This window comes from Oncorhynchus gorbuscha, linkage group LG01 (assembly GCF_021184085.1).
Source record: "Oncorhynchus gorbuscha isolate QuinsamMale2020 ecotype Even-year linkage group LG01, OgorEven_v1.0, whole genome shotgun sequence".
Lineage (NCBI taxonomy): Eukaryota > Metazoa > Chordata > Actinopteri > Salmoniformes > Salmonidae > Oncorhynchus > Oncorhynchus gorbuscha.
The window spans coordinates 62,069,861-62,091,199 of NC_060173.1; the positions used below are offsets into that span (position 1 = coordinate 62,069,861).

The following is a 21,339-nucleotide window of genomic DNA, read 5'->3' on the forward strand; positions in this document are numbered from 1 at the left end:
TGAACACTATACAAAATAAGAAACCATGGAAAACCGAAACAGTCCTAACTATTGCAAAACACAGAGACAGGAACAATCACCCACAAGATACCTAAAGAATATGGCTGCCTAAATATGGTTCCCAATCAGAGACAACGATAAACCCCTGCCTCTGATTGAGAACCACTCCAGGCAACCATAGACTTACCTAGAACACTCAACTGAACACAACCCTATAGACTACAAAAACCCCTAGACAAAACAAGACACATCAATCACCCATGTCACACCCTGGCCTAACCAACATAATAAAGAAAACACAGAATACTAAGGCCAGGGCGTGACAGTTTTGTGAAAAGTCGTTGCTGCTTTAGCAAATGAGATAGCAACTCTTTCAATGCACTTTCCCTTTGCTCTGAAGACATATTCCTATATTTCTCTGCATGCTTCACCTGGAAGTGTCGGGACAAGTTGTAGTCTTTCAAGTTAGCGATGCTTTCTTTTCACAATAAGCACACAGCTTTCCCTGATACCTCAATAAATCAATATTTAGATTTCCACTCTTGCTGGAACACCCAACATTCATTGTCTACTTTCCTTTTCTTTTAAATCTTTGGAAAACTCATTTTTACGCAATTTCGAGCGAGCTACTATTTCTAATTGTGATGTGTGTGTCAGCTTGTCAGTCACTGTCTGTACTGTGCAGTTGTTATTTATACGTGCCTTCAAAATAAATGTCCCACAAGCGGTGGGAGTTAAATCATTACACAAAAGTGATTAATTCATTGGGCTTTTAATTTGAACAACAAATACGTTTTTCAAAACTTTACCATCGCAAATTCTTTATGTGATCTGAGCATGACTCCGCAGGCCGTATTGAATCAGGTCGCGAGCCGTATATGCCCCCCCGGGCCGGCCTTTACCCAGGCCTGCCCCAGAACCTTGTTTGTGAACCATAACCATAAACCAAAAGACTGCTGATTTTAACACTGATTGTCACAAAAAACGTTATTAATTCCCATTGTCTCTACTTCCCGTCGTCTCCCCCGCCTCATGTCTCTCCCAGTCAAGATCATAAAGTATATTCTTAAACCTCACACTCAATGTGTGTGTGAATGAAGTCATGGGTCTTTTTTACATTTTTATAATATGTTTATTATTTTCCAATAAAAAAAAAGAAATAAAAAAAGACAGCGATTACATTGACATTCATTGTACTGTTGAATGGGATGGCCAATTTAGAGGACAAAACAAAACTTAACTCACACATACACAAAATAAAAATAAATCCTATTAGGTGGTACATGTATAAGAAGACAGCATTATAGTCAATACAAGCAGTGTAGTTAAGCCCAAAATAAATATTGAGTGGAGTACAGCACAGAGTAGCAGCAGATCATCAACCCAGTTATGAAGCGGGACTAGACCATTTATCCAGTATCGGCTGCCATATTTTGTAAAACATTGGACTTCTATTGGAGGTATTGTATCGAATCTTCTCCATATGTATTACATTCCCTAAATCCTGTAACCACATTTCAAAGGTAGGTACAATCTCCAATTTCCAAAATTGCGATATGAGCTTTTTCGCTAATAGAGTACAAAGAGAGACAGCCTTCCCTTCCTGGTTATTTCCAACAACTGTACCAAACAGAGCGATCAATGGTTCTGGGGCTATAACTCTATCGAAGGCTTTAGATAAGTCATAAAAAATGAGAGCCCAGTAAGCATGTCACTTAGGACATGTCCAAAATAAGTGGGTCAACATCCCCTCATCCTGATTGCACCTCTCACACAGTGGTGAGGTGTCCGGGAATATTTTATGCAGTTTCACTTTTGAGTAATGTAACCTGTGTATCACCTTAAACTTCATAAAGTTGTGTCTGGCATTCACTGACCTGTGGTTTATATTCCTGAGAGTTTCTACCCAGTCCTCATGTGAGATTTCTGAACCAAGTTCTTGTTCCCAAGCCCTTTAATAGTGTCTGTGTATACCTCTACGTGGGCCTGTAGCACATCATACAGTCTAGAGACCGACCCTGTTGGATGGGGTTTGACAAGGATCAGGCTATCTAATGTAGGATTATTTAGCTTAATGCCATACTGTGGGATATGTGTCTGTAAGAAATTCCTGATTTGGAGGTATCTGGAAAAATATGTTGTTAGCATGTTAAACTCAGCTAACTGACCATCAAAGTATAAGTTCCCAATTGTTGTGAGCCCCACGCTCCACTGTGAAAGAAAACATATCATCCAATGCAGGGTGGAAGCATGATTCAGGCAAATCGGTCTGTCATTGAACAGTCGTGCCCAAAAGTTTTGAGAATGACACTAATATTAATTTTCACAAAGTCTGCTGCCTCGGTTTGTATGATGGTAATTTGCATATACTCCAGAATGTTATGAAGAGTGATCAGAAGAATTGCAATTCATTGCAAAGTCCCTCTTTGCCATGCAAATGAACTGAACCCCCAAAACACATATTCACTGCATTTCAGCCCTGCAACAAAAGGACCAGCTGACATCATGTCAGTGATTCTCTCGTTAACAAAGGTGTGAATGTTAACAAGGACAAGGCTGGAGATCACTCTGTCATGTAGATTGAGTTCAAATAACAGACTGGAAGCTTCAAAAGGAGGGTGGTGCTTGGAATCATTGTTCTTCCTCTGTCAATCATAGTTACCTGCAAGGAAACACGTGCCGTCGTCATTGCTTTGCACAAAAAGGGCTTCACACGCAAGGATATTGCTGCCAGTAAGATAGCAACTAAATCAATCATTTATCGGATTATCAAGAACTTCAAGGAGAGTGGTTCAATTGTTGTGAAGAAGGCTTCAGGGCACCCAAGAAAGTCCAGCAAGCGCCAGGACCGTCTCCTAAAGTTGATTCAGCTGCGTGATCGGGGCACCACCAATACAGAGCTTGCTGAGGAATGGCAGCAGGCAGGTGTGAGTGCATCTGCACAGTGAGGCGAAGACTTTTGGAGGATGGCCAGGTGTCAAGAAGGGCAGCAAAGAAGCCACTTCTCTCCAGGAAAAACATCAGGGACAGACTGATATTCCGCATAAGGTACAGTGATTGGACTGCTGAGAACTGGGGTAAAGTCATTTTCTCTGATGAATCCTCTTTCCGATTGTTTGGGGCATCCGGAAAAAAGCTTGTCCGGAGAAGACAAGGTGAGCGCTACCATCAGTCCTGTGTCATGCCAACAGTAATGCATCCTGAGACCATTCATGTGTGAGGTTGCTTCTCAGCCAAGGGAGTGGGCTCACTCACAATTTTGCCTAAGAACACATCCATGAATAAAGAATGTCTTCTGGAGAAGACAAGGTGAGCGCAACCATCAGTCCTGTGTCATGCCAACAGTAAAGCATCCTGAGACCATTCATGTGTGGGGTTGCTTCTCAGCCAAGGGAGTGGGCTCACTCACAATTTTACCGAAGAACACAGCCATGAATAAAGAATGGTACCAACACATCCAAGAGCAACTTCTCCCAACCCTCCAAGAACAGTTTGGTGAAGGACAATGCCTTTTCCAGCATGATGGAGCACCTTGCCATAAGGCAAAAGTGATTACTAAGTGGCTCGGGGAACAAAACATTGATATTTTGGGTCTATGGCCATGAAACTCCCCAGACCTTCATCCCATTGAGAACTTGTGGTCAATTGTCAAGAAGCGGGTGGACAAACAACAACCCACAAATTCTGACAGACTCCAAACATTGATTATGCAAGAATGGGCTGCCATCAGTCAGGATGTGTGGCCCAGAAGTTAATTGACAGCATGCCAGGGCGGATTGCAGAGGTCTTGAAAAAGAAGGGTCAACACTGCAAATGTTGACTCTTTTCATCAACTTCATGTAAATTGTCAATAAAAGCCTTTGACACTTACGAAATGCTTCTCACTTTACTTCAGTATTCAATAGTAACATCTGACAAAGTATCTAAAGACACTGAAGCAGCAAACTTTGTTGAAATTATTATTTGTCATTCTCAAAACTTTTAGGCTGTATAACTTTTAACTGTATTACAGTCGGTATGTTAAGAAAATACCTAATTTGTTTCCAGATTCTAAGAGTATGACAAATGACTGATTTAGAGTCATAAATGGCTTTCTTCACTTATGCTGGACTATTAACAAGTGCAGGGCATGAGGAACGTTGGCAGGAAGCCTGCTCAATCAAAAGCCATGAAGGCGTATCATTCAGTCACATCCCAGGTAAACTTTCCTTCCAGAAAGACACAATGTTCAGATTAGCAGCCCAATAATACAGTTTAAAGTGAGGAAGGCCAAAGCCCCCTCTATCTTGTACTTGCATAGAGGCTTCTTTGAAATTCTGGCTTCCTTGTTATCCCATAAAAATGGAATTACTATTGAATCCAGTTTCTTAAAATAGCTTTGTGGTATTAAATTCGGGAGACATTGGAAGAGGTAAAGAAACCTGGGTAGGACAACCATTTTAATAGTTTTTATACGACCAACCGAGATAGGCAGAGTTTTCCAAAAATCAATATTTTCTTTAAGCTGATACATTTTCATTCCCCATACGCTTTCAATAGCTGATCAAGTTTTCTTTTTGCAGAAATTGCATATCACAGACCATATCACAGACCGTGATACTTGGCATCAATTCGCTTTTTTACCAGTTTACCTTGTAGCCAGAGAACGAGCCAAATGTATTTATCAGGTTAAGGGGGGAATAGAAGTTTTAGACTTGGATAAAAACAAAAGAACATTGTCCGCCTATAGGGAAATTCCGTGCTGCGTGTCTTTTATTTTAAACTGAGCTATATTGGCACATGCACGAATGAGAGTAGCAAGGGGTTTCATGGCTATAGCGAAGAGACCAGGCAGCCCTTGAACAGGCGGCATGACTGCGACATTTCCTGATTGGTTACCACGGACAGCATTGGGTGTGCATAAATAATTCTTATCCAATTAATAAATTCCTTTCCAAACCTGAAATGCTCCAGAACCGACATGATATATTTCCACTCAATCTGTTCAAATGCAATTACCACTGCCTCAACGTTATGATCATGATACATTACGTTGAAAAGGCGTCTCAAATTGTAGTATATATGTCGAACCGTGATAAAACCTGTCTGGTCAGGGTGTATGATGTCAGGGATATGTATTCAATCGGTTTGCCAATATTTTTGTCAACACCTATGGGGAGTAACGACATGGGGCGATAAGACGGCATCTCAATGGAATCTATGTATTTTACAAGATCAGCGCTATTGTACCCTCATACAGTGTTTGCGGGAGTTTGGCATTGTCTTTGGAATGTTTAAACATTCGCAACATAAGTGGAGCTAGACTGGCGCAGTGCTTCTTATATAATTCTACTACATATCCATCGTGCCCAGGGGCTTTGCTGTTTGGAAATTGTGCTATCGCCGTGTGAATTTCCTCTAAAATTATCCCAGCATCGAGAGCAGCAGCTGCCCCTCTGTCTAGCTTAGAAAGTTCACATTAAGCGAGAAAGCGTGCCCTAGTTTGTGGATCAGTAGCAACACATTTTGATTGATATAACTCTGAGTAAAACTGCTTAATGCATTTATTAATATCCTGTGGTTCTGTTACTACTTGACCCTTCTCGTCTTATATTTTGTGAATAGCTCTAGATGCCTGTACATGCCTTAGCTGTCTTGCTAATAATTTATGTGGTTTGTCACCCAGTTCAAAATAACTTCGTAATGACTAGCAAGTAAAGAGCCCCCTCGTTTCGAAAGGATGGTATTGTATTCATATTTCAACTTTGTGATCTTCTCAAAACATTCTCCTGTTCCCCTAACTCTGATCTCTGATTCAGTTTCTCTCAGCCTAGTATTGGCGCGTTTCTTCCTCTCTGATGTATAAGAAATGATGTAACCTCTAATCACAGCCTTTAGAGATTCCCAAAGGGTGGAGTCGTCAACATCCACCGTGTCGTTAGCTCCGAGGAAAAAGGCAATCTGCTCCTTCAAAAACTGACAAAAGGTCTCATCTTTCAACGAGTATGCGTCTAAGCGCCACGGATGCCAACCTGTAGACATATAACTCTCACGTTAGGGGGTGAGTGGTGCTAAAACATGATAGGCTAAACAATGCTATATAAGCCATAACATCTCACCCATCATATAAGTCCCAATTTCTGATCTTCTGATCAAAAAGACACATTCAAACACAGTTCTGGCCTGTATTTGGCCATTTTGCCGGTTGACACAGCCGTTATCTATCCTCAGCAAGGGAGTTTGCTTGACAAGAACAGATCGGCCTCTTTTGGGTTGTCAAACATATGTGTTGATCCCTCGACTGTCACCTTAAACCGGGCTGGGAAGAGGAATTTCTTGCGTAACTCATCATACTCTTTGCGTTGGTTCCTCACCGCCTAAGTAAGATCTGGGTAAAAAAACACCCTGGTTCCGTTGTAGTTAAGGGGGAACTTTTGACTAGCCAGCTTGAGGATACATCTGTGGTTAGTGGTCTGTGGTTAGTGCAGCCTTGCGATAAATGGCCTTGGTGGCGCAAGGAATTTATTGCGTAACTCATCATACTCTTTGCGTTGGTTCCTCACCGCCTAAGTAAGATCTGGGTAGAAAAACACCCTGGTTCCGTTGTAGTTAAGGGGGAACTTTTGACTAGCCAGCTTGAGGATAAGTCTGTGGTTAGTGGTCTGTGGTTAGTGCAGCCTTGCGATAAATGGCCTTGGTGGCGCAAGGAATTTCTTGCGTAACTCATCATACTCTTTGCGTTGGTTCCTCACCGCCTAAGTAAGATCTGGGTAGAAAAACACCCTGGTTCCGTTGTAGTTAAGGGGGAACTTTTGACTAGCCAGCTTGAGGATAAGTCTGTGGTTAGTGGTCTGGGGTTAGTGCAGCCTTGCGATAAATGGCCTTGGTGGCGCGTCCTTGGCCGGCTTCGTTGCCTGTGATCTGTGTGCGTGATCGATCAGGATGGCCATTTTGAAGTGTTCACTCCCCAGCAATACAGTTATCAGGTCCTAGACAAATTCAGTGGTTTTCCCTTTCTCAGTGTCCTCCTGGATCCCAAATATTTGGATGCTCTGGCGTCTTGAATGCGACTCGAGCATTTCCAATCGGGCTTTCGGGGTTTTATTGTCATTTTTGAACATTGTGTATTGTTTCTCTATGTCCTGGCCTGGCCTTGTGATCGAACTGCTCAACCTCAAAGTCCCAATACTCCTTGAGATATCAGCCAACCTTGTGTCCACCTTCTTGCTTAGTGAGTTTATAGCAGCCAGTAGGTAACTTTGAGTAGGTTATGTGGGGAACTCTTGGGAGCTAGCATCTTCAGCTAACTCCTCATGGGTCGGTGATGTTGAAATTGGTTCATTGTCTATCTCATTCAAATTATCTTGTTTATCGCCCCCTTTTTTTGGTGCCTTTTCCCTTTCATATTGCCAGACAATGTTTGAAGTTATAGGCTGTGAGAGGTTAAGATAAATATGAATTTGTTTCAAAATTGAGCAGAGCTCAAGCAAAGCACGTCTACTTCATTGCACCCTCTAGCGCCTCAGAAGTCATGGGTCTTAAAGAGACAGTGCACACTTTTATAAAAAGAAGAGATTGCTTTTTCTATGCAAATAGTGTTGGTCAATACAATAAAATAATTCCCAGATGGAAGGGAAACAGATTGTCTGTACTCCAATGAAATCAGCCAAAACAAGCTCAATAACTCAACGCATGCACAAAATCCTGTTGGATATGCATTTACCTGTATTGTGAATAGGCCTAGGCTACAGTACATCTTGATTTACCCAGTTTATCACCAGACTAGAGATTTACCATTCAAATGAATGATTACCATTATGTTATGTAGTTAAACATTTGTTTTAAAAAAATGAAATCAAATTGATTGTATGATTATATAATTGATTTTCTCGAATGTATGCATATTTTTTATTTTATTTTGTATGATATTGAACTCAAAAGATATGTCTAGATCAACTGCTATTCTGTGACTTTGGCCAATACACCTTTTTTTTGCTGTGGTATCGTTTTGGTATCGAGTATCGTGATGGTATCGCGTATCGCAATACTTAACCTTGTATTGGTATTGAAGTCAAAATGCTGGTATCGTGACAACACTATTCCCTACTGTACAGTATGCAGTGCACTACTTTTGATCAGGGCACATGAGCCTTTCTTGCTGCAGCTTTCTAGTCCCCTAATTGTGGTATCAGTTTCCATTCAATTGGCGACAGATTTTCATGGGAATATTTTCAAAATTGTCCTTCCAGAGATGTGTTTCCATCAAATTGAATTGTTGCAGCTAAATGGCTGTGCGTGCGTGATGAAGTATTGCACATAAAAATACTATTTTGTTAAATTCCCATGTACCTCAAAATTCAAAAGGCACATCCGAGCAATCGTTTTTGCAGGTGCATGTAACAGTTGAACAAGACGGAGGAAAAAGGAAACCGCTCACTGCACACTCTTGATAGTATCACTGATCTTTAATAAGCTTAGGTATCGGCCTCACTGCCTTCGTCAGAGCTTTTGTACCAGAAAAAAAATGTTAAATGGGTGTCCATCGCATTTTCAACTCTACTGATGGTTTTCTCACAAAAATGTTATGTTATTTAGCGAGTGGGCACACTCTGGTATTGGTACGTGTGCTCTAGCCAACAGCGCGCATCCGATTATTTTTATTTGTCAAATGATAGCCGAGCATCGATGATTCAGTCACCAGAATAAGACCCCCAATATTTATTTGGAAAGGAGCATCAAGTTCATCACTTTGCACTTTCACCACCCGGTGAAGTTCATCATAACTTATTTCATCTGTAGCCTAATAAACTACATGCTTCCCAATGAGTCGTAATGGGATGACCACATGTCAGCACGTGTCTCCAAGTTTACTTCGATATGAGGTAAACATATCCATATTTGCGCATACATTTTCCTCTGACATTTCTGGCGTGATTCATTTTACCGACACAAAAGATCCCGCCTTGTCTTGCGTGTTCCACTGACATTTCTCGCATAATTAATTTTACCGACACAATTGATCTCAGTGTATTTCCTACTGTATTTGGTTATATCGACATTTGGGAAGTTTATTGAAAAATGTTCTGTTTCCATCAGGCCTGTCCTGAAACTTTTATGGACTTTACTCGCATAAAAGGATTGGATGGAAACCTGGTTAGTGATACATTTTTTTACCTGACTAGGGTCTGGAAGTCTTCTCATGTGCTGCTAGGGTCTGGAAGTCTGCTCATGTGCTGTTAGGGACTGGAAGTCTGCTCATGTGCTGCTAGGGTCTGGAAGTCTGCTCATGTGCTCCCTCTCCACAAAGATGGTGACCCCTCTTACTTGATTAATATTCACTTGATCTCAGTCTGGTTTCATATCTGCTGCTTCTTTGGGGACTCATTACATTGTAAATTGCATGGACAAAAAGCTATCTTTCAGAAAGCATATTGATGAGTAAGTTAAGAAGTTAGGAATTAAAATGGACTTCCTTTATCGGAATAGTAGTCCCCACAAGAATAGTAATCAAACAAATATTTGGAGAGAGGGAGAGGGAGGAAAAGTATTGTCATGTTTTGTTGATTTTCAGAATGCTTTTGATCCATGATGGATTATATATATTTGTTAAATAGCAGAAAACAAATCATTCAGTCGACATTCATACCGGTTATAGATTATGGTGATATTGTTTATTCTGTATGAATGCAGCTTCCACTGTGTTTGGACACAGTTTATCATAACAAACTACACTTTATTATTGGTGACAGGTTCTATACACATCATTGCTTTCGTTTTCAGAAAGTAGTCTGGCCCTCTTTGAAGTCTTGTAGATCAATGCATTGCACACATCCTGCGACCCCCCCCCCCTGCCCGTGTGCATGCGCGCACATGCCAAATTTATTTCTATGGGCACAAGCACTGTTCATGACACACACTGTTCACACCCCTCTTGTTGGCGTCCCCATAGTTTGGGAACCTGTGCCTAACTTCATTGTTAACCTATAGACATACAAACTACCAAGGATGGCTAACTCTGAAGATCCCTTCGATATCCAATGAATTACTTAAATCTGCTTTTAGTTCTTTTGCACCGCACTTGTGAAATAATTTCCTAAACTCTCTAAAATTAGAAGAGTTGGTGCCTGTAGAACAATTCAATTCATTCATTCTTTTTTTACTGAAGAAAGTGTCTGTTTTATATGATTTTGTTTCGCATCTTGATGTGAGTGTACAAAACATTAGTAGCACCTGCTCTTTCCATGACCTAGACATACCAGATGAACCCTGGTGAAAGCTATGATCCCTTATTTACTGTACACGCTTGGCACACCTGTATTTGTTGAGTTTCTCCCATTCTTCTCTGCAGATCATCTCAAGTACTCTCAAGCTGCACAGCTATTTTCAGGTCTCTCCAGAGATGTTCGATGGGGTTCAAGTCCGGGCTCTGGCTGGGCCACTCACAGACATTCAGAGACTTGTCCCGAAGCCACTACTGTGTTTTCTTGGCTGGGTGCTTAGATTCCTTGTCCTGTTGGAAGGTGAACCTTCACCCCAGTCTGAGGGCCTGAGTGCTTTGGAGCAGGTTATCATCAAGGATCTCTCTGTTCTTTGCTCCATTCATCTTTCTCTTGATCTTGACTTGTATCCCAGTCCCTGAAAAATGTCCCCACAGCATGATATTGCCACCAACATGCTTTAACATAGGGATGGTGCCAAGTTTCCTCCAGACGTGATGCTTGGCATTCAGGCCAAAGAGTCCAATCTTGGTTTCATCAGACCAGATAATCTTTTTTCTCATTGTCTAAGTCCTTTGGGTGCTTTTTGGCACTCTCCAAGCGGGCTGTCACATTCCTTTTACTGAGGAGTGGCTTCCGTCTGGCCACTCTACCATAAAGGCCTGATTGGTGGAGTGCTGCATGGATGGTTGTCCTTCTGGAAGGTTCTCCCATCTCCACAGATGAACTATGGAGCTCTGTCAGAGTAACGATCGGGTTCTTGCTCACCTCTCTGACCAAGGCCCTTCTCCTCCAATTTCTCCGTTTGGCTGGGCAGCCAGTTCTAGGAAGTGTCTTGGTGGATCCAAACTTTTCGTCCATTTAAGAATGATGGAGGTCACTGTGTTCTTAGCGACCTTCAATGCTGCAGAATGTTTTGGTACCCTTCCCCAGATCTGTGCCTCAACACAATTCTATCTCGGAGCTCTACGGACAATTCCTTCGACCTCATGGCTTGGTTTTTGCTCTGACATGCACTGACAACTGTGGGACCTTATATAGACAGGTGTGTGCCTTTCCAAATCATGTCAAATCAATTGAATTTGCCACTGGTGGACTCCAATTGAGTTGTAGAAACATGTAAAGGATAATCAATGGGAACAGGATGGACCTGAACTCAATTTCGAGTCTCATGGCAATGAGTCTGAATATTTTATGTAGATAACGTTCAGTTTTTATTTTCCCTTTGTCATTATGGGGTATTGTGTGTAGATTGATGAGGAAAACAAATATTTAATCAAATTTAGTATAAGGCTGTAACATACAAAATGTGGAAAAGATCAAGGGGTCTGAATACGTTACGAATGCAGCGTATGCCATTCAGAGGGTGAATGGGCAAGATAAATGATTTAAGTGACCTTGAACGGGGTATGGCAGTAGGTGCTAGGCACACTGGTTTGAGTGCATGAAGAACTGCAAAGCTGCTGGATTTTTCATGCTCAACAGTTTCCCATGTGTATCAAGAATTGTCCACCACCCAAACGACAGCCAGCCAACTTGACAAACTGTGGCAAGAATTCGAGTCAACATGGGCCAGCGTCCTGTAGATCAGTTTCAACACCTTGTTGAGTCCATGCCCCGACAAATTGAAGCTGTTCTAAGAAACTCAATATTAGGAAGCTGTTCTAATGTTTTCAACACTCAGTGAACATCCTTTGTCAAGACACACATAGAGCCTGTAGCAGCACTCAGAAGTGAAGGACAGAGAAATTGGTATAAAAAGCTTTTCCCTCAATATTTTGTATTAAACCAAATCAAAAGGGGTTCCAGCTCAATATTAGGATGGTGTTTCTAATGTTTTGTTCACTCAGTTGATGTGTATAGTGTTAGGTTCTAAACGAACAGTGTAAAAACTCAAATGGATGACTTGGAAAAGCTCAAACCAAGTTTATTCACCCACTGGGTCAAACACCTGCAAAGACAAATGCATGTTTACACAAGCACATACGGTACCAGTCAAAAGTGGACACATCTATTATTATTATTATTATATATACATCTACTCATTCAAGGGTTTAACTTTATTTGTACTATTTTCTACATTATAGAATAATAGTGAAGACATCGAAACTATGAAATACCACATATGGAATCAGCTAGTCACCAAAAAAATGTTAAACAAATCAAAATATATTTTAGATTCTTCAGTGTTCATCCTTTCCCTTGGCATTCTCTCAACCAGCTAGATGAGGAATGCTGTTCCAACAGTCTTGAAGGAGTTCCAACATATGCTGAACACTTGTTGGCTGCTTTTCCTTCACTCTGCGGTCCAACTCATCCCAAACCATCTCAATTGGCTGTTACTGTGGAGGCCAGGTCATCTGATGCAGCACTCCATCACTCTCCTTACACAGCCTGTAAGTGCGTTGGGTCATTGACCAGTTGAAAAACAAATGATAGTCCCAATAAGTGCAAACCAGATGGGATGGTGTATCACTGCAGAATGTTGTGGTAGTCATGCTGGTAAAGTGTGCCTTGAATTCTATATAAATCAAACACAGTGTCACCAGCAAAGCACCCCACACCATCACACCTCCTCCTCCATGCTTCACGGTGGGAACTACACATGCAGAGATCATCCATTCACCTACTCTGCATCTCACAAACGGCGGCAGGTAGCCTGGTTATTAGAGCGTTAGACTAGTAACTGAAAGTTTGCAAGATCAAATCCCTGAGCTGACAAGGTAAAAAAAACTGTCGTTCTGCCTCTGAAGAAGGCAGTTTAACCCACTGATCCTAGGCTGTCACTGAAAATAGAATTTGTTCTTTACTGACTTGCCTAGTTAAATAAAGATACAATTACTGAAGACGTGGTGGTTGGTGGTTGGAAGCAAAATCTCAAATTTGGACTCATCAGACCAAAGGACAGATTTCCACTGATCTAATGTCGATTTTGTGTGTTTCTCTGCCCAAGCTAGTCTCTTCTTATTATTGAGGTCTTTTAGTAGTGGTTTCTTTGCAGCAATTCGACCATGAAGGCCTGATTCACATAGTCTCCTCTGACCAGTTGATGTTGAGATGTGTCTGTTATTTGGGCTGCAATCTGAGGTGCAGTTAACTCTAATGAACTTATCCTCTGCAGCAGAGGTAACCTGGGTGTTCCTTTCCTTTGGCCGTCCTCTTGAGAGCCAGTTTCATCATAACTCTTGATGGTTTCTGCGACTGCATTTGAAGTTCTTGAAATGGTCCGTGTTGACTGACCTTCACGTCTTAAAGTAATGATGTACTGTTCTGTCATTTCTCTTTGCTTATTTGACATGTTCTTGCCATAATATTGACCTGGTCTTTTACTAAATAGGAATGTCTTCTGTATACCCCCCCTAGCCTTGTCACAACACAACATTAAAAAGGAAAGAAATTCCACAAATTCATTTTTAACAGGGCACACCTGTTAATTGAAATGAATTCCAGGTGACTACCTCATGAAGCTGATTGAGAGAATGCCAAGAGTGTGCAAAGCTGTCATCAAGGCAAAGGATGAACACTTTTAAGAATATAATATCTAAAATATATTTTTATTTGTTTAACACTTTTTTGGCTACTACATGATTCTATATGTGTTATTTCATAGTTTTGATATTTTAATTTTAATTTACAATGTAGAAAATAGTAAAAAATAAAGAAAAACCCTTGAATGAGTAGGTGTGTCCAAACTTTTGACTGGTGCTGTATATTTATACCCTCCTACTAGGTAGAGTCAAGTCCTTGCACATGTAGACAGCCAATACATCTCTGTTGCTAGTCATGGTCTTAATTTGTTCCTCTCACTTGTGTAGTCATGTCCCCGCCTCCTGCTAGAACATTTGTGTGCATGTAAGTATATATGTGTTCCATGTCACTTCATCTGACCTGACATCAGGCCAAATTCCTCACTCCTCCCTTATCCACGGCTGTCCTACCTTACCAGACTGTTGTCCTTTGCCTCCCTCCATAGGATCCATGAGATTTAAGAATAACATGTTTGACAGAATGTAAACGTTTTGCCTCCCCCCCATTTTCTCACTCAGTAACTTTCCATACACCTAGTTCTTATCCACCCTCCATTGACCCCAACATATACAATCGTTATGCATGTCAAGTAATCAATAAGTTATTGTAAGGTAACATGAATAAGTGTATTTCAAGATAAAATACAACAATAGTGTATATTGGTGTGTATTGATGTGTATGTCTGATACACGGATCATCTGTAGAAAAAAGACATTGGTCTCAGCATGACTCCCTGTCAAATTAAAGGTTAAAAAGAAATAGGGCTCTGTTCAAAAGTAATGCACTCTATAGGGAATAGGGTGCCATTTGGGACACATCCATGACTGGCGCAGCAGTCTAAGGCACTGCATCTCAGTGCAGTAGGTGTACCTGGTTTGAATCCAGGCTGTATCACATCTGGCTGTGATTGGGAGTCCCACAGGGTGGCACACAATTGGCCAAGCGTCATCCGGATTTAGCCGGAGTTGGCCACCATTGTAAATAAGAATTTGTTCTAAACGTCTTAAGGATCTGACCCTTTAAAAATGTGTTTAGCCTAAAATGACATACCCAAATCTAACTGCCTGTAGCTCAGGACCTGGAGCAAGGATGTGCATATTCTTGAGACCATTTGAAAGGAAATACTTAAAAATTGTGGAAATGTGAAATTAATGTTGGAGAATATAACACATTATATCTGGTAAAAGATGCAAGAGAAAGGCCATAATGCATTATTCCAGCCCAGACACAATTTAGATTTTGGCCACTAGATGGCAGCAGTGTATGTGCAAAGTTTAGACTGATCCAATGAACCATTGCATACATGTTCAAAACTTTGTATCAATACTGCCCAAATGTGCCTAATTGGTTTATTAATACATTTTCAAGTTCATAATTGTGCACTCTGCTCAAACAATAGCATGGTTTTCTTTCACTGTAATAGCTCATGTAAATTGGACAGTTCAGTTAGATTCACAAGAATTTAATGATATGTCTATGTCATGGGATTTTTGTTTGTTACTTACAACCTCATGCTAATCACATTAGCCTATGTAAGCTCAACCATCCCGCGTGGGGGACACCGATCTGGTTAAATACAGGTTAAATAAGAAATATAAAAATGTTGTTTCTGTTGATGTGGTCACAGGAGGCTAGAACTGTGGATGGATGGATAACTGGATAAATTAGCTATTTATGTGCACTGCAAGTGATACCACATTTCTATTGTTGCACTTTTTGATTTATACACTGAAAGAGTAACGGTACAATCTTTCCCTTTACCCCTCTCTCATATTCTCATCTGCTTTTTCATCATGTAATGTGTATATTTTTCCCTCTTCCTCTTTACCATAATCCATCTTTCATCTAGACCTGTACTTCCTTCAACTTCTAGGTCCTATGGATGCTTTTTTCTTTCTCTCTCTTTTCTCCATAACTGTCATCCCTGTCTCAACCCCCACTGACCATGTTCTCTGTCCTTCTCCAGGAGGATGAGTCCAATGCTGTTGGAGCTGACCCCAGAGACCATGCCCACATCAGGAAGTTTCTCAGCCAGCGCCACAAGAAGTTGCCATGGAAACCTGAGGTAAGTTCACAGGATAGGATTTAGTGATTGGTCTCTCTGAAGTATATTTGAATCCGCTCTGAGACCAGGTCCCTTATTAACAAAACATCTCAGTGTAGGAGTGCTGATCTAGAATCAGGTGCCGCCTACCCCAGTGATATACATTTTTATGATCTAAATGTAAACAAAAATGATCAAAAATCTGTCTCCCTCTCTTAGTTTCTGAGAAACTTATCTGAGGCCCTGGCTAGAATAACAAACATGGTATGAATCCTCTTAAAGACTTGGCTAAGCCACACACCTGGATTGAAGTGACCCCAAACTTTTGAACAGTAGTGTATATACAGTGCATTTGGAAAGTTTTCAGACACCTTACCTTTTTCCACATTTAGTTATGTTACTGCATTATTCTAAACAAATCTAATCGGTGTACCCATAATGACGAAGCGAAAACAGGTGTTTTGAAATTGTTGCAAATATACATACTGTATATATACATGCTCGACTCTTCTTGGGTATGACATAGTTTTTCCCATTCTTCTCTGCAAATCCTGTTGTGGAATATTTGAATTCAGTGAGAGAGTCATTTCTTCAAACATTCATCTTTATTTAATATTGATTAATTATTGCAATAACGAAGCTGGTCGATCCCACACTCTGAAGTGTGATGCCAAGAGCTCAAAGAGCAGAACAGAGATACAGCATTTCATAGTTAAGACACATCCTCCTGAATACATGACAAAACAACATATGTCTGGAATAGGTCAAAAGGTTAGGATTTGTATGTGAGAAAGGAGCATTCCCCAGCCAGATAGCATTTATTGTGAAGACTGTTCCAATTTTAAAGAATACAGGGTTTGCCCCCTAAGACAAGGTTCCTCCCATCAGCCATCCACACGAGAGACATCTCCTCCCTGGTACCTCAAAGTACACAAACACCAACTCATTATATGGAATGCAGGCTGTAGGTTTTATCACCAAGCCATCAATAATCAATTGCCAGCGCTGAGCCCCAGAGGCCCAACTCAGTCCCACAGACACAGACGAGAGAGTACTCATCAAACCATATTTGATGCATAAACAGTATGTGAACAAAAACATAATCTTGTCATTTTACTACCATTATCCTCTCAAGCTTTGTCAGATTGGATGGGAAGCGTTTCTACACAGCTATTTTCAGGTCTCTCCAGAGACGTTCGATCGGGTTCAAGTCCAGGCTGGCTGGGCCACTCAAGGACATTCAGAGACTTCCGAAGCCACTCCTTTGTTGTCTTGGCTGTGTGCTAGGGTTGTTGTTCTATTGGAAGGTATGATGCTGACACAGCATGATGCTGCCACCACCGTGCTTCACTGTAGGGAAGTGCTCAGCATTCAGGCCAAAGAGTTCAATATTGGTTTCATCAGACCAGAGAATATTGCTTCTCATGGACTGAGAGTCCTTTAGGTGCCTTTTGGCAAACTCCAAGCGGGCTGTCATGTGCCTTTTACTGGGTAGTGGCTTACTTCTGGTTACTACCATGAAGGCCTGATTGGTGGAGTGGTTCAGAGATGGTTGTCCATCTGGAAGATTCTCCCATCTCCACAGGGGAACTCTAGAGCTCTATCAGAGTAACCATTGGGTTCTTGGTCACCTCCCTGACCAAGGCCCTTCTCACCGGTTTGCTTAGTTTGGCCGGGCGGCCAGCTCTAGGAAGAGTCTTGGTGGTTCCAAACTTCTTCCATTTAAGAATGATTGCGGGCACTATGTTCTTGGGGAACTTCAAAGCTGCAGACATGTTATGGTATTGATAGAGGAATTCTAAATTCCTGTATGTTTTATTGCCAAAATCAATTCGCACTCATTTCTAATTCATTAATGAGTTGTAAGTTCATTAATTATGCATGAAGTAGATTGAGACCAGTCTTAAAAGCCAAAGGTAAACAGCGTTTATTACAAGAGAGTACTAAATGCATACACACATTTCCACAGGTTATAAACTGAAATTGACGTCAGCGTTTTCCAAACGTTCTATTTCACAAGCAGAGGGGCCCCCTAGCTCTTGAGCCTTCGCGTTATCAGCACGAAGTCAAGGCCAGTCAGTATAAATCAACATTCTAGACAATCTGGAGATGGCCCGTTCTCACCACCTGGAGATTTGTACAACTGAATGAACTAAGGAACAGACCTTCATTGTTACTAAACTCCTGACTACATTATATACAATTGGGAAAGGGAGCAAGAGAGAAAATTCACATGTACAGTACATTATAGCATTTGGACTAGTCAGTTCTGATTGGAATGTATACATAATTAGTCATTTCAACCATAATTTCCTCTATCAGGTATCCTTCCCCAGAGCTGTGCCTCGAAACAATTCTGTCTCCGAGCTCTTCGGACAATTCCTTCGACATCATGTCTTGGTTTTTGCTCTGAAATGCACTGTAAACTGTGGGACCTTATATAGACAGGTGTGTGCCTTTGCAAATCATGTCCAATCAATGGACATTACCACAGGTGGACTCCAATCAAATTGTAGAAACATCTTCGATGTTCGAGTCTCATAGCAAAGGGTCTGAATACTTATTTAAATACATTTTCTATTTTTAATAAATTGGAAAAAATGTGTAAAAACCTGTTTTCGCTTTGTCAGTATGTGGTATTGCGTGTAGATTGCTGAGGATTTCTAAAAAAATATAGAGATTCCATTGTACAATAAAGCTGTAATGTAACATAATTTGGGAAAAGTCAATGGGTCTGAATACTTTCCAAAGGCACTGTACCCTTTGAAAAAATGATTTTATTCAAGAAAATGAATCACAAGTAATTATAGATCAGCAAATAATTGCTACTATAGGTGTTTTTTACACTGTAATTCAAGAGAAGATGTTTTCTCTCCATGTTTTCCTTTTTTGTGGGCCCTGGTTAAAATAGGAAATAGGGTTTGCAGACCATTTTCACCTTCTACAATGTCACCTTAGACCAGAGCACTAGAAGGTACTCTAATTTCTAAGCTGTAAGCAGTTCAGACACGCACGGACACACATGGACACGCATAAACGCACTTATACGCACACACACACATGCGCACGCACACACACACACAGACATACATCTAACTGCAATAACAATAGGGAACAGAAGGCAGGCCAATTAAGCAGAGAAAGTGTGATAAGAAGAGCCATGCTCCATGTGTAACCTGCTCAGCACAGTGTAATGAACTCTGTCCCGGAGGCCCTGTGTGTCTCAGGGGACCTAATGCAAAGCACATCTGTGAACTGGTCAAGACAACTGACCAATTTAGCCTTTATTATTTCAATGGCTCTCTGGCTCTTTAGTGTCAGTTTTGTGCATGTTTTTGTGTGTGTGTGTGTGTGTGTGTGTGTGTGTGTGTGTGTGTGTGTGTGTGTGTGTGTGTGTGTGTGTGTGTGTGTGTGTGTGTGTGTGTGTGTGTGTGTGTGTGTGTGTGTGTGTGTGTGTGTGTGTGTGTGTGTGTGTGTGTGTGTGTCAGACAAGGACATTCAAGGGTGTGTGATGGAATGTACTTAAGCAAGTCTCCAGGTCTCAGAAAGTTTACTCATCACGTGATCCACCTTCACTACCCTTTGATCAAGACACACATCAACACCCTACTTCCTCCACAAAAGACAACAATTAAAATATGCCAGGATGCAGTGTGTTCTATACAGTACGGGGAGACACTGTAAAATATGTATAGTTATTCCACCCATGTTCTCCGAGGCTATTCATTCTTCAGTTATTCCACTATTGTTCCCTCAGGGTATCCAAAATAGTGTTCAGCATGCAGAAGTGAGTCCACAGGACAGGGACCCAGAACCATTGGGTGTAGAACAGGCATATGGACACAGCTATGGTCTTGGAAGAGTGTTACTGACCATTCAGAATTATGTGTATGGTTCCACCTCATGAGTAAACATAGGATGAGTCAGGGCCACCAAGAAGAAAAAAACGTGACAACATGTGACCATCACTTTTGAATCAGGTGGGGCAACGTCTCACCCCTTTTGATTTAGTTTAATACAAAATATTGAGGCAAAATCTTTAAAAAGAGGGGTAAAGTGCCGTTTTTTTTAAATACCAATTTGCCTCATGATTTGTCAACTCACACACAATGTCCTTCACTTCTGAGTGCTGCTGCTGGCTCTATGTGTGTCTTTAGGAATGATGTACACTGAGTGTTCAAAACGTTAGGAACGCCTACCTAATATTGAGTTGCACCCCCTTTTGCCCTTAGAACAGCTTCAATTTGTCGGGGCATGGACTCTACAAGGTTTCAAAAGCATTCCACAGTTAGGCTGGCCCATGATGACTCCAATGTGTCCCACAATTATGTCAAGTTGGCTGGATGTCCTTTGGGTGGTGGACTGTTCTTAATAACACAGTAAACTGTTGAGCGTTAAAAAAACAGCAGCATTGCAATTCTTGACAGACTCAAACCTGACACCTAATTCCATACATCATTCAAAGGCACTTAAATATGTTGCCTTGCCCATTCACTCTCTGAATTGAACACATACACAATTACATTTGAGTAATTTAGCAGATGCTCTTATCTTGAGCGACATACAGTAGTGAGTGCATACATCTGTCATACTTTTTCATATTGGTTCCCCTTCGGGAGTCAAACCCACAACCCTGGCGTTGCAAGCACCATCTACACTGATTAAAGTGGATTTAACAGGTGACATTAATGAGGAATCATAGCGTTCACCTGGATTCACCTGGTCAGTCTATGTCGTGGAAAGAGAAGGTGTTCCTAATGTGTTCCTAATCAGATTCACGGAACTCCACCCCCACCTCTGTGTCATGATTTTTTAAAAACTATCCCATGTGGCTGTACTTCTCATCCTGGGACTGTCCCATTTCTCAGACCCTTTTCAGGTGTCCCATGCATGACACATCAATTAATTTAGGCTACAAGAATGTAGACCCAGTGACAATAGCCGAATGTCATAACACTTTTGGTGTTTTGCAACCGATGGTTCTCTTTCCATTCATCCATTGGCGTGAGTGCACAGTGCACTGTTTGGATGCTGGACTTATTTTGGAGTGCACAAAAATGCTCAGGTAGTCTACTTTTTGAAGTTATGTATTTGACAATAAGATGAAAACATCATGATTGTGTTCATGCCAAATTAAAAGGAAACCCTTTTGTTTAAATGACATCTTTACTATTAGGCCCATAATAAATAGAACATGCTAGTGCATGCACAAAAAATTAAGGCCCCAGAATGTCACGGTATAATATGCACTCTGGCCCGGAAACCCAACTTGTATTTTTACTTAAGTACTTTACACATTTGCTGCTGATCAATTATCTAATATAGCTAATATAGCAACTATTGCATTTGAAGCAGGGGAATTTCTATTAGAACCAAAATTAATCAATCAAAGATTCAGTAGTGGAAAAAGTACCCATTTGTTATACTTTAGCAAATGTGAATATACCTTAATAGAAAATTACTCAAGTAAGTGTGAAAGTCACCCAGTAAAACACTATTTGAGTAAAAGTCTAAAAGTATTTGGTTTAAAAAAATAAAATAAAAAAAAGTAAAAAGTCAATGTAATTGAAA

The 21,339-nt window shown here is 40.9% G+C and overlaps 1 protein-coding gene across 1 annotated transcript in view; it reads left to right on the forward strand.

Annotated features, from left to right (window-relative positions):
* b4galnt4a (beta-1,4-N-acetyl-galactosaminyl transferase 4a) overlaps positions 1–21,339 on the forward strand; it is a 470,997-nt gene that overhangs the window by 257,320 nt on the left and 192,338 nt on the right. Inside the window, exon 3 of the mRNA XM_046358032.1 lies at positions 15,691–15,789. Coding sequence (XP_046213988.1) covers positions 15,691–15,789 — 99 coding nt within the window. The remainder of the gene's footprint in view (positions 1–15,690; positions 15,790–21,339) is intronic.